Source organism: Dipodomys ordii, unplaced genomic scaffold, assembly GCF_000151885.1.
Source record: "Dipodomys ordii isolate 6190 unplaced genomic scaffold, Dord_2.0 Scaffold16, whole genome shotgun sequence".
In the NCBI taxonomy this organism is placed as follows: Eukaryota; Metazoa; Chordata; class Mammalia; order Rodentia; family Heteromyidae; genus Dipodomys; species Dipodomys ordii.
The window spans coordinates 18,729,778-18,743,437 of record NW_012267232.1 but is presented as its reverse complement, the minus strand read 5'-3'; the positions used below and the strand labels follow the sequence as shown (position 1 = coordinate 18,743,437).

Sequence of the window (13,660 nt, the reverse complement as noted above, 5' to 3'; positions counted from 1 at the left end):
CTTTTTTCTTTTTGCTTATGTGGTGCTGAGGAATCGAACCCAGGGCCTCATGCATGCAAGGCAAGCGCTCTACCACTGAGCCAACTTCCCAGCCCCGCAATGTAATGTTTTACTTCACAATTTAGAAAACAATCATGCATTTATTTATTTTTAATAATAGATATTGTTGGTAGTCCTTGTCAGTAACAGAGATTTTGAATAGATATAATATAGAACTGTTGTTTATGAAAGCCAATTCATCAAATCTTTTAACAATTGGCTCTTTATTTTTATTTTCAACTTGCAGTTTGGTTTTGGTGTTTTAGACTGTTTAAGCCCTTTGTTTATGCAACCATACAGAATTAGTTCATATTACTAACTTGTTTACTTTAGCAGCAAGCTCTCAATTACCAGAATATAAAACATGGATTTTCAACCAGTTTTAAAAGTATAAATGATTTTGAAAGGATTGTTCTTAGTAGTGAAACTTTGTGTGTGTGTGTGTGTGTGTGTGTGTGTGTGTGTGCACCAGTCCTGGGGCTTGAATTCAGGACCTGGGTATTACCCCTGAACTTCTTTGGCTCAAGGCTAGTGCTCTACCACTTGAGCCATAGCCATTTCTGTTTTTTTCTGAGTAGTTTTCTGACTTTTCTGTTCCGGCTGGCTTTGAAACTTTATCCTCAGATCTCAGTCCCCTGAATAGCTAAGATTAAAAGCATTAGCCACCGGTGCATGGCTTGGTTTTGGTTTTTAGTTTGTTGTAAATTTAAGAAACATAGAAAGGCGGGGTGCCTGTGGCTCACGCCTGTCTTCCTAGTTACTCAGGAGGCTGAGCACTAAGGATTGCCGCTCAAAGCCAGCCTGGGAAGGAAAGTCTGTGAGACTCATCTCCAATAAACCATTCAGAAAACCATAAGTGGCGCTGTGGCTCAAGAAGTAGAGCCTTGAGCTGAAGAGCTAAGGGACAGCGTGCCCAGGCCCAGAGTTCAACCCCCATGACCAACAAAAAAAAGAGAAAAAAGAGAAAGAAAAAGAGAAAGAAAGAAAGGAAGTGTACAAGAATATTAGGAAGAGGGTAAGGAAAAAGAACAGAAGAAAAATGAACACAAGGCTATAAATGGAGTGTTGGGGTTTCTGGTACCATGTTGAATAACAGTGTAACATAGTAGGTCATACAGTTTGGGAAAACATTTCTAAATGTTGACTGACATTAAAATGAAATTTAAAGCATCAATAAGTTTTGGTGGTGCATAGTTATAAATCTCTGTCCTTCTGAGAGGAAAAAGAGGCAGAAGTAGAAGCAAGCAAATGGGGAATTAAGGGTAGTCTGGGTCACATAGCCAGAACATGTCTCTAAAAAAAAAGAAAAGAAAAAAAAACCAAGCCAAACAAACAAAAAACCCACAGTTAAAAGTATCATGTGAACCGGGCGCCAGTGGCTACTGCCTGTAATCTTGGTTACTCAGAAGGCTGAGATGTGAAGATCACGGTTTGAAGCTAGCTGGGGCAGGGAAGACCATGAGACACTTATCTCCCATTAATCACCAGAAAACCAGGAATGGTACTATGGCTCAAATTGGTAGAGCACTAGCCTTAAGCAAAAAAGCTCAGGGACGCCACCCAGGACCTGAGACTAAGCCCATGAATCCCCCCCCTTCCCATCCTCCCCCCCCCCCCCCCCCCACCCCCCCCCCCCCCCCCCCCCCCCCCCCAGTATGTGAAACTTTGTATGACTAAAATAATACCTTTTGAGAGCTGGGAAGGTGACTTAGTGGTAGAGTGTTTGCCTGGCCTGCATGAGGCCTCAGGGTTCGATTCCTCAGCACCACATAAGCAGAGAAAGCTGGAAGTGGTGCTGTAGCTCAAGTGGTAGAGCTAGCCTTGAGCTGAAGAGCTGAGGGACAGTGCCCAGGCCCAGAGTTCAGGCCCCAAGACTGGGGGGAAAAATATATATATATATATATAATATATATATATATACACACATAATAATACATTCTGTTTTTGTTTCTACATATTTGGAAATTTTTCATGCTAAACAATTAAAAAGGCATTTAGGGCTTGGAAGGTGGCTCAGTGGTAGAGTGCTTGCTTTGTTTGCAGCAACACATAAGCAGAAAAAGCCAGAAGTGGTGCTATGGTTCAAGTGGTAGAGTGCTAGCCTTAAGCTAATGAAGTTCAGGCCCCACAACTGACAAAAGAAAATAAATAAAAATAAAAATAAAAGGGCATTTACCTGGAAATAGTCCAAGCTGTTCGTTAAAGTCATGCAATAATTTCAATCATTTAAAAAATTTGCACAGTGGCAAAACGCAAAGAGCCTGGGATCGCCCTCATTTTACAAGCATACACACACAGCTCTAAAGCAGACAAAATATGCCACCTATTTGTCAAGATGGCAGAATATTTTTCATGCAGAAAAAGTCTAAAGTGTTTCAGACAATTGCAAGCAAAAGTCACTCTTGGGGCTCTTATTTCAAGTATTTTGGGGGGACTGTTATTCCTATTCGTATAGTAGGATGTAGCTGTACCTTTTATATTTGTCAGTAGCCATATTTCACTAGAGAAACAAGAGCGCAACTGCTCTCGTTTTACAAATGCAGAAGTGGGGATTCCTATGTAGATTCCTAAGAGCTCATTCTGAAACCCACACGCCTCTCTCCAGGTACAGGTAGGAACCCTGACGTCACGGGCGGGGTCGGGCGGGGTTTCCCTAGCTCGGGACTTAAGCTGGGCCGGAAGCCTTGCGATCGAAGGTCCCGCCCCGTTCCCAGGCCCCGCCCCTCGCGAGCTCCTAGTAACGCCTCCCTGGGGGGGGGCGGTGGGCCCGCGCTAGGTAGGAGCTGCTCCGCCCCTCAGGCCGGCCCCTCCCCTTGCGGGAGCTCGGCGTGACTCGGCGGGCGCGGCTCGGGCGGGCGCTGCTGGTGAGTACCTCTTCCCAGCCGCGGGGCCCACACTGGGAGGCGGAGGATGGAAGTGGGCTTATCGGCCATTACCCTGTGTCTTGCCAGCAGCCCCGTGGCAGCGACGACGATGGACCGGGAGTCGGCGGGCTGTGTGGAAGAAGCGGTCACCACGTCGGGAGCCGCAGCCACGGCGGCGTTGGGAGACTCGGCGCGGCAGGTAGGTGGGGGCCCGGGGAGCTGAGGCCGGAGGGCGGAGCTGCCTCGGCGCGGGGTTCGCGACTGCCTGGTCGGTCTGCCCAGCCCTCCTCTGAGCAGGCCGCTCGCTGGGGTTCCTCCGTGTGGTACCCGGGCCTCCGCCCACCCAGGCGTCCCTCGCTCCCCTGACGCCTTGGCTGGCTGCGCTGCGGACCCTGGGGGCCTCGAGTTGGCGGGGAGAGGACGAGTGATACCCTAGCCGCTGGTTGCCTGCGGGAGAAAACAGGCTTGTGCCCTTTAAGGACGGTCCTTAGAGTAGCTGCAAGCCAGGTGACTGTGGCTGCCGCCACATCTGTGGTCTCTAGTGCCAGCTCCTGCCTTTGGTTCTTCCTTGTGCATTTTTGCTATTCACCCAGGTTGAATATGTGAATTCAGGCCTGAAAAAATGTCTTCAGGCCGAGAGTCGCTTTCCTGTTCCTCACCCTTGGGGTGGGCGTTGCCCCCCCATTTCACCCACTAGGCAACTGAGGCTCATGGGTAGTTTGACCCGTGTGTGAGCCGCCCCTGTGAGCATTGAAATGGAACTTTTGTCAGTAGCCACGTTGTAAAAGCTAGTTGTACTCATTTTAATAGTGTCTCTGTTTAGCCCGTTGGATAAAAACATATCAACACACATGTAATTATTATGAAAGTTTCAATGAAGTACTTTTCCTTTTTTTTTTTTTAAATGAAGCCTGGAATCCTAAGTATATTCCACATGCAAGTCTCTATGTGGATTTTTTTTTCTATTTGAAGAAGAGGATGATATGCAAGACATTTAGGAGACAACACTAGTTGAGAACTTTTAATTTTCAGGTGAAACCTGTTGTTGACCAGTACACTCACTCAAGACCTTTAAGTCTGTGGACTTGGTATGCTTTGTCGTTTGATTTTTCCTTTTGTTACTAGAAATGTGTGTTTTGTGTTTTTTTTAAATCACTACTTCAACTTTGAATCTAATAGCAAAAATAAGTAAACATCCCTGCTCTGATATACCAGTTAAATGTTTTCACAGGCATTTTGTTTTAGTGGAATTATGTTGTTTTCATACTCTTGATAAAAACAAACACTTAAACAATAAAAATAATAAAACACTAAATAACAATTAAACATTTAAAGAAGCAAAAGGAAAACACAGGAATACTCCTACTGCCCTTTTAGAAAAAAAATCAATGATAGATAGATGATTGATAAATGGCTAGATAGCACCCTTGTTTATCTCCTTTTTTCTTTTTTGGGTCCCGTCATGGGGCCTGAACTCTGGGCCTGGGCGCTGTCCCTCAGCTCTTCAGCTCAAGGCTAGTGCTCTACCTCTTGAGCCACAGGGCCACTTCCAGCTTTTTTCTTTTTGCTTATGTGGTGCTGAGGAATCGAACCCACGGCCTCATGCATGCAAGGCAAGCACTCTACCACTGAGCCACCTTCCCAGCCCCTTATCTTCTGGTGGCTTGGGTGCCATGGATAGTGTGTGTGGGGCGGGTTGGGGTTGTTTGGAATGGTGAGCTACAGGCACTAGAGGTTACAAACCTACCCAGGGCACTTTTCTTATATTCTCATTCTCCAAAAGTATATATATATTTTTTTTTCTGGTTGTGGGGCTTGTGAACTCTGGGCGGGAGCACTGTCCCTTAGCTCTTCAGCTCAAGGTTAGCACTCTACCACTTGAGCTACAGCGCCACTTCCGGTTTTCTGGTGGTTTATTGGAGAGAAGAGTTTCATGGACTTTCCTGACCTGGCTGGCTTTGAATCATGATCCTCAGATGTCAGACTCCTAAGTAGCTAGGATTATAGGTGTGAGCCACCTGCACCCACTTACTAAGTTTTTTTAAATGCACAAACCATCTCTTCTTTCTTAATTAAACACAAATAAACTCATACTATACAGACTTTTAACATTTACCCTTTCTGCTTTGATGTTTATGTTCCTGCACAGAAACATCTCTGGAAACCCCAGATCTATGCCCAGGGTTTTCCCAGTATAAGGAAGAGGAAATACAGTGAGGTGGAGATGTGGGTGGAGTGGCACACTGCTGCCTATCCTACACTGCTTTCCAAATTTGTCAGGACTGATAAACCCTAAGTGGAGTTAGTTAGGATACTGAATATGTTTAGAACTGGGGCTCTAACCAGGCCATCCCTTATCTGTTGTGTGACACCCTATCCAGATGCCTCTGAATAGACTTTTTTTTTTTTTTTTTTGCTGGTTGTGGAACTTGAACTCAGCCTAGGCTCTGCCCCTGAGCTCTTTTGTGCAAGGCTAGTGCTCTACCACTTTGAGCCCTAACACCACTTCCAGTTTTCTGGTGATTAATTGGAGTCTCCTGGACTTTCCTGCCTGGGCTGGCTTTGTGGGCTGGCTTTGTACAGTGATCCTCAGCTCTCAGCCTCTTGAGTAGCTAGGATTACAGGTGTGAGCCACCAACACCAGGCCTGAATAAACTTTTAACCACACTTTGTCTCAGTGTTATCAATGCAGTTAAAATATCATACCACTCATCAATTTATTTCCAGCTCCACTGCTAGCAAGCAGAGAGGTATTATTGTAACTTTGTACCAGAATTGTTGGCTATGTGATATAGCATTGCTTATCCCTTGTTGCTAGCAATCTAGTTGGTGAAGGTATTGCTGAACAAATTCCAAGAGTACTATATGTTTTAAAGACATCTTGGTTGTTATGGGAGTATTTTTTTTTTTTTAATTACCATTAAAAACAGGTCCTGAGGGCTGGAATATAGATCAATGGCAGAGAGCTTGCCTGGCAAGGGCAGCATCCTGGGCTCGATCCCCAGTACCAAAAAACAAATAAAAAAACAGTTTTTTTAAAAAAAAAACAGGTCCTGAGAATTAAGCAGATACATAGTGCAGTTAACCATAAAATGTAATTAAATGAGCCAGTTGCAGGTGGCTTACTTCTGTAATCTGAGCTACTCAGGAGGTTGAGATCTGTCCTTTGTGGTTCTACACCAGTCCAGACAAGAAAGTCTATTGAGACTCTAATCTCCAGTTAACCAAAAGAAAGCTGGAAGTGAACTGTGGCTCAAGTGGTAGAGTGACAGCTTTGAGCAAAAAAGCTAAGGGATAGTGCTCAGGTCCTGAGTTCATGCGCTAATACTGGCACGTGCATGCACATGTGTGCCTGCACACACATTGTTAAATGTTAATGGATTGTTATCCATTAAATTGATGTATATTAAATAATTTCCTGGTGATAATTAAATTTGTATAATCAATTGCAAAACTGTTCTTGAGGGGCTGGGAATGTGGCTTAGTGGTAGAAGGTAGAGTGCTTGCCTAGCATGCATAAAGCCCTGGGTTCAGTTCTTCAGTACTACATAAGTGGAAAGAGCTGCAAGTAGTGCTGTGGCTCAAGTGGTAGTGTGCTAGCCTTGAGCACAGAGAGACTCAGGGCAGAGCCCAGGCCCTGAGTTAAAGCTCCAAGACTGGCCAAAAAAAAAATAAAATGTTCTTTATAATTGCTGGAAATTTTGTACCAAATTATTTTGATTTTACCTAGTAGTATTTCTCCTCACTTCCCCAAAACACAGGTTAGAATCCCTTGGCAAGATTGTTTCTCTAGGGGCTGGGAAGATGGCTCAGTGGTACAGTGCTTGTCTTGCATGCATGAGGCTCTGGGTTCAATTCCTCAGCACCACATAAGCAGAAAAAGCTGGAAGTGGTGCTGTGGCTCAAGTGGTAGAGCTCAAGGCTTGAGCTGAAGAGCTGAGGGACAGCGCCATGGCCCAGAGTTCAGGCCCCACGACTGGTAAAAAAAAAAAAAAAAGAGATTGTTTCTTTAAGGCTTTTTACTTTGCCTGTCTAGTTCTTGGTGGCCCAGAGCCAAATCCAGCTAGCCATTCATTTTATGTAAGGTTTTATTGGAACAGCCACACCTATCCATTATGTAGTGTCCAAATAAGTGGCTTCTCTTCCCTGGCTGCTTCTGGAGAGTTCATTGTGACACAGACTATCTGATCTACAAAGCCTAAGATGTTTACTATCTAGCATTTACCAAAACTATGCTAAACCTTGCCTAAAACAATAAATCTGAAATTTGAAATTTACTACATCCAAAGTTAGTATTAGGCTGGGCATTCATAGCTTATACTCATAATCCTAGCTACTCAAGAAGCTGGAAAAAAAGTCCAATTAACCAACAAAAAGCTGGAATTGGAGGTCTGGCTCAAGTGATATATTGCCAGCCATGAGGAAGCAAGCTGAGAGCTCCAGGCTCTGAGTTTAAGACCTAGTACCTGCATATAAACACAAAATTAATATAGTTTTAAAGAAAATGCTTAAATAAAAGTCTCTTGAATTAAATCTCCTGTGATCTAAGGAGGCAGTTCAAAGCCAGCCAAAGCAGGAAATCTGCCTGAGCAGGAAATTCTGTGAGACTCTTATCTCCAAATAACCGTGGAAAACTGAAAGTGGAGCTGTGGTTCAAGTGGTAATAGAACACCAACCTTGAGTGAAAAGCTAGGGGTAGCCCTCCAGACCCTGAGTTTAAGCTCTCTGCACAGGTACAAATGTGAGTATACACAGAAATACTGTTTATATTTATCCAGTTTGGTTATTGGAATGAAAAATATAATTAGATTTCAACCACCTTTTACAGAATTTTAAAATTCTTTTGGAGAGAAATAGACACTCAAAGTTGATGGAGATTTTCTAGCATTCTTTTTTTTTTTTTGGGTCTGGTCATAGCCTGAACGCTGGGCCTGGGCGCTGTCCCTCAGCTCTTCAGCTCAAGGCTAGCGCTCTATCACTTGAGCCACAATTCCACTTCCAGCTTTTTTCTTTTTGCTTATGTGGGGCTGAGGAATCGAACCCAGGGCCTCGAGCATGCAAGGTAAGCACTCTACCACTGAGCCACCTTCCCAGCTCCTCTAGCATTCTTTAGGACAGTCAATGTTTTGTTAAACTTGTATAAGGAAAATAAAGTAGTGACATTTATTTTTGTTTTGAAACAGGAAAAATTAAGGCTATGAAAGTGCTAGAGGAGGAAGTGGCGCTGTGGCTCAAGTGGTAGACTGCTCGCCTTGAGCTGAAGAGCTGAGGGAAAGAGCCCAGGCCCCACAACTGACAAAAAAAGTAAAAAAAAAAGAAAGTGCTAGAGGAAGCAGTGACAGGCTGCCTCTGCTCTTCTAGATTGGGTTGGGGCTGACAGAGAGGGCAGTGCATGATGTGGTGATGCACTGTTCACTGAGTGGGGATATTGCCTTGGCATTAGAGACATCCAGTTAGTATGAAGGCGCAGCTATAACCAAGCTGCTCTGGGTTTGCATTGGAAATTCTGGGATCAAAACACATAGTCTTGGTCCCAAAAGAAATACAGTCATAGCTGGGCACTGGTGGCTTACACCTGTAATCCTAGCTACTCAGGAGGCTGAGATCTTAGGATCGCAGATCAAAGCCAGCCCGGGCAGGAAAGTCCGTGAGACTCTTACCTCCAATAAAACTACCTCCAATAAAACTAGAAAACCAGAAGTGGTGCTGTGGTTTAAGCGGTAGAGCCGCTCCCCTGGAGCTGAAGAGCACAGGGATAGGGCCCAAGCCCAGAGTTCAAGCCCCATGACTGACCAAAAAAAAAAAAAAAAATACAGTCATGGGCTGGGAATGTTACTTAGTGGTAGAGTACTTGCTCAGCATGCATGAAGCCCTGGGTTCGATTCCTCAGTACCATATAAACAGAAAAGCTGGAAGTGGCGCTGTGGCTCAAGTGGTAATGTGCTAATCTTGAGCAAAAGAAGCTCAGGAACAGTGCCTAGACCCTGAGTTCAAGCCCGAGGACTGGCAGAAAAGAGAAAAGAATATTAGAAAAGAGAAAGAAACACAGGCATTAGGAAATTGAGTAGGGATGGCTCTAAGTAGTGCTTGGGATCTGGGAGCTATAGGAGAAAGGTAGCCTGAGTGAATGACTGTTCCTAGCTTGATCATGGATACAATAAACGTGTTGATCTGCAGTTGGTAAAAGCTTGTTTAAACTCTCAGGAGAGGCTATAAAAACCTGTGAATTTTTTTCCCAGGTTAACCCTTCAAAATTCTATGTTATCAAGGTTTTCATAATGTAGTTCATTATAGTTGGTTCTAATACTGTCTGTGTATGTAATAGAACAATGCAAGTGTTCTTTGGGTTGGCTATACCAGGATTCAAATCCTGCCTAATCACTGTTTTCTGAGAAGGTTATTAGAGGATTCATTAATGAAAAACAGTGCCTAAGAGTGAAGCTTCAGGCTGTCATGGTGCTTACTGGTAAAATGCTTGCCTAGCATGTACAAGGCCTTGGGTTTTATTCCCAGCACTGTAAAATGTTTTTATTTTATTTCATGTTTTTGGTGCCATTCCTGGGGCTTGAACTTGGGGCCTGGGTGCTATCCCTGAGCTTCTTTTGCTTAAGGCTAGCACTCTACCACTTGAGCCACAGCCCTACTTCTGGCCTTTTCTGTTTATGTAGTACTGAGGAATCGAACTCATGGCTTCAAGCATGCTAGGCAAGCAATCTACCACATTCCCAGCCCTGTAAAATGTTTTTGTTTTTTGTTTTCTTTTTGTCAGTCGTGGGGCTTAGACTCTGGGCCTGGGCGCTGTACCACACCTCTTCAGCTCAAGGTGAGCGCTCTACCATTTGAGTCACAGAGCCACTTAGGGTTTTCTGGTGGTTTATTAGAGATAAGAGTCTCAAGGACTTTCCTGGCCAGGCTGGCTTTGAACTACAATCCACAGATCTCAGCCTCCTGAGTAGCTAAGATTACAGGCATGAGCCACTGGCGCCCGACTGTAAAATGTTTTTATACTTGTGTAACTGAACATGGTCCGCTTTATTAATATTATCTCATGTCTGCAACACTAGTTGAAAGAACTTTTTTGTAGTGGTGAACAACCATCATGGATTTAAATTATGTTTTCCCATAATTATAAGAATCCTTATAGAAGAAAAAATTTTGAATTCTGGTTATCTTAGAGATTTCTACCAACATGGACTTTAATTAGGTAGTCAGTATTGTTTTACTTTAGTTTTTTTTTTTTTTCTTTGATGTGGGGCTTGAACTCAGGGCCTGGGTACTGTCTCTGAGCTCCCTTGGCTCAAGGGTAGTGCTCTCCACTTGAGCCACAGCACCACTTCAGGATTTTTTTTCCTGTTTTTGTGGTATTGAGGAACTGAACACCGGGCTTCATGCATGCTGGGCAAACACTCTACCACTGAGCTACACTCCCAGACCTTTAGTTTTGTTTTTAAATCATTCTAGTGGTACATGAATATATTCTTTTTAAAAATTGTTATTATTAAGGTGTTGTACAGAGGGGTTACAATTTCATAAGTCAGGTTATAAGTACGATGCTTCTTGGACAATGCCACCCCTTCCTTCATTTTTCCCCTCCTGTTCCTACTCCAAAATTACATAATTGATTTTTTTTTTTTACATAGTGTATATTGAATACAATGACTCACCCCTCTTTCCTCCATTCCTGTGCCCTCCTGTCTCCCTATCCCCATAAAATATGTTTCTATTTCTTGGTCTTTGTTTTGATAAACAATACTTTGGTTGTATATCATATTACTAGAACCCCGGGTGCCGGTGGCTCACACCTTTAATTCTAGCTACTGAGGAGGCTGAGATCTGAGGATCACAGTTCAAACCCAGCTTGGGCAGAAAAGTCTGTGAGACTCTTATCGCCAATTAATCACTAGAAAACCGGAAGTGGCACTGTGGCTCAAGTGGTAGAGGGCTTGCCTTGAGCTGAAGAGCAGGGATAGTGCCCAAGCCCAAGCCCAGAGTTCAAGCCCCACAACCAACCAAAAAAAATTTACACACACACACACACACACACACATAAAGTTAGAAACCAACAATAGAACCAACAACAAAATACAAAAAGGATAAAAGGTCACTTTAGCCAATAAAGTTAGTTCCTGTTCAGGTAATCTCCCTTCACCCATTATGTGTACTGTGCTTTTTTGAAATCTAGTAAGAAGATTCAAAAGTTTTTTATTTAATTAATTTATTTTTTAGTGTGTGTGTATGGGTTATGGGGCTTGACTCGAGCCCTGGGAGCTATCTCTGAGGTCTTTTGCTCAAGGCTAGCATTCTGCCACTTTGAGTCACAGTGACATTTCTAGTTTTCTGGTGGTTGATTGGAGATAAGAGTCTCAGCTCTGCCTGGGAAGGTGGCCGTGGTAGAGCGCTTGCCTTGCATGCATGAGGCCCTGGGTTCGATTCCTTAGCACCACATAAGCAGAAAAAGCCAGAAGTGGCGCTGTGGCTCAAGTGGTAGAGCACTAGCTTTGATCTGAAGAGCTGGGACAGCGCCCAGGCCTAGAGTTTAGTTCCCATGACCACCACCAACAACAAAAAAAGGGTCTCATCTGCCTGGACTGGCTTTGAACTGGGATCCTCAGATCTCAGCTTCTTGAGTAGCTAGGATTATAGGCTTGAGCCACCAGGGCTTGGCTGTAAATTTCTTTCTTTCTTTCTCTCTTTTTTTTTTTTTGTCAGTCATGGGGCTTGAACTCTGAGCCTGGGTACTATCCCGTAGCTCTTCAGCTCAAGGCAAGGGCTCTACCGCTTGAGGTACAATGCCACTTCCGGTTTTCTAATAGTTTATTGGACATAGTAGTCTCACGACAGTCTTTCCTGCCCAGGCTGGCTTTGAACCTGGATCCTCAGATCTCAGCCTCCTGAGTAGCTAGGATTACAGGCGTGAGCCACCGGCACCAGCTTTGGCTGTAAATTTCTTTACTATGAAAAAAATTTGTTGCTCATATTTTATGAGCTATTGATTAAAATATCTGGAAGTTGTAGAATAGAACACTAATGGTCTGCTTTTTCAGATTTGGTTTACAGATGGATTATATTTGGCTTGCAAAATGTTTTGAATTTACGACTCTTGAGTTAAAGGAAAGATTTAAGTTAAGCTGGACTGCTTTGTGTGTGTGTGTGTGTGTGTGTGCGTGCGCGTGTGTGTGCGTGTGCGCGTGTGCATGCGTGCGTGCATGCCAGCCAGGATTGGGCTTGAACTCAGGACATGAACCCCATCCCTTAGCTTTCATGCCCAAGGCTGACTAACTCTCTACCACTTGAACCCTAGCTCCACTTATGTTTTTTTTTTTTCTGGTTAATTGGAGGTAAGATGGATTTTCATGCCATGGCTGGCTTTGAAACATAATCCTCAGATCTCAGCCTCTGGAGTAGCTAGAGGTATGACAAAGCCTGGCTTTGAACTCCCTTTCTCTAAGCTCAAATCCAAATATTTAGGAAGGTTTCATGATATAGACTGATATTTTTATTTTATATATCTTACATATATACAATTAGATAATTTTCCTTTGACATTTTATACTCATCCTTCTGTAATTATTGTTCTTTAAAATGGTTGCTGTCCAGCATGTCTTCACATACATATAACATTGAGATTTTGGTAGGACTTTAAGTGTGATTTTTGACTCTTAGCTGTTGATCTAAACTGCAAAGTGAGTATGGATACTGCTTGTTTTATTAACTCTACATATATACTATTGATGTTCTTGTGTATATGATTTTTAAAAAATGGTTTCAGGATTTGTCTGTTTTAGTTCCTAAAATAAAGCCACAAGACAGGTATGTATAATGAAAGAATCTCACTTGAAAACTCCAATTCTTTTATTATTAATACAGATGAGTAATGAAAGAGGCTTTGAAAATGTAGAACTGGGAGTCATAGGAAAAAAGAAGAAAGTCCCAAGGAGGGTCATCCACTTTGTTAGTGGTGAAACAATGGAAGAATACAGCACAGATGAAGATGAAGTGGATGCCCTAGAGAAGAAAGATGTTTTGCCTACTGTAGATCCGGTAGGTTTGATACTCATAAACATTTTATCAATGGGTTTTGTTTTAATTTGTTTCTGCTTAGACATTAAATGGAAAGGGTCACTTGTGGTTTAAATCTGCTTATATTCTGATTGTAAAATTATTAATTGTAATTTTTCTAGAAAGTATTACTTTCACACAGTAAGACTAGAAATATTTCTAATATTTCAGCAGGTTAAAAGTATGTCTTTCTTAAAAAGAAAAAAAAAAGTATGTCTTTCTTGCCACAATTCCTAAGTGTGAATAAATTTACTGCATTGAATGCTTAAATCTGTGTGCCTTTGAGTTACAGACTATGCTTAATAATTTTTATACTTGATAATTTTTTTTTTTTTTTTGGTCTGGTTGTGGGGCCTGAACTCTGGGCCTGGGCGCTGTCCCTCAGCTTTTCAGCTCAAGGCTAGCGCTCTACCAGTTGAGCCACAGCACCACTTCCGGCTTTTTTCTTTTTGCTTATGTGGTGCTAAGGAATCGAACCCAGGGCCTTGGGCATGCAAGGCAAGTGCTCTACCACTGAGCCACCTTCCCAGCCCCTCTACTCGATCATTTTTATCCAAAACTTAGCACTTGTCAATTTTTTGGGGGGGGGTTCCGGTCGTGGGGTCTGAACTCTGGGCCTGGGCGCTGTCCCTCAGCTCTTCAGCTCAAGGCTAGCACTCTACCACTTGAGCCACAGCGCCACTTCCGGCTTTTTTCTT

General features: G+C 43.2%; 1 protein-coding gene across 4 annotated transcripts in view; it reads left to right on the top strand.

Moving 5' to 3' along the window:
- The first annotated feature begins 2,860 nt into the window (after nucleotides 1-2,860).
- Nucleotides 2,861-13,660, top strand: part of Fam177a1 (family with sequence similarity 177, member A1) — a 28,980-nt gene continuing 18,180 nt past the window's right edge. For 2 of the 4 annotated variants that reach the window (XM_013012340.1, XM_013012337.1), the window contains exons 1-2: nucleotides 2,919-3,102; nucleotides 12,771-12,944. In XM_013012340.1, coding sequence (XP_012867794.1) covers nucleotides 2,950-3,102; nucleotides 12,771-12,944 — 327 coding nt within the window. In that variant the 5' untranslated portion in view covers nucleotides 2,919-2,949. The other 2 variants (XM_013012339.1, XM_013012338.1) reach the window with 2 other exon arrangements.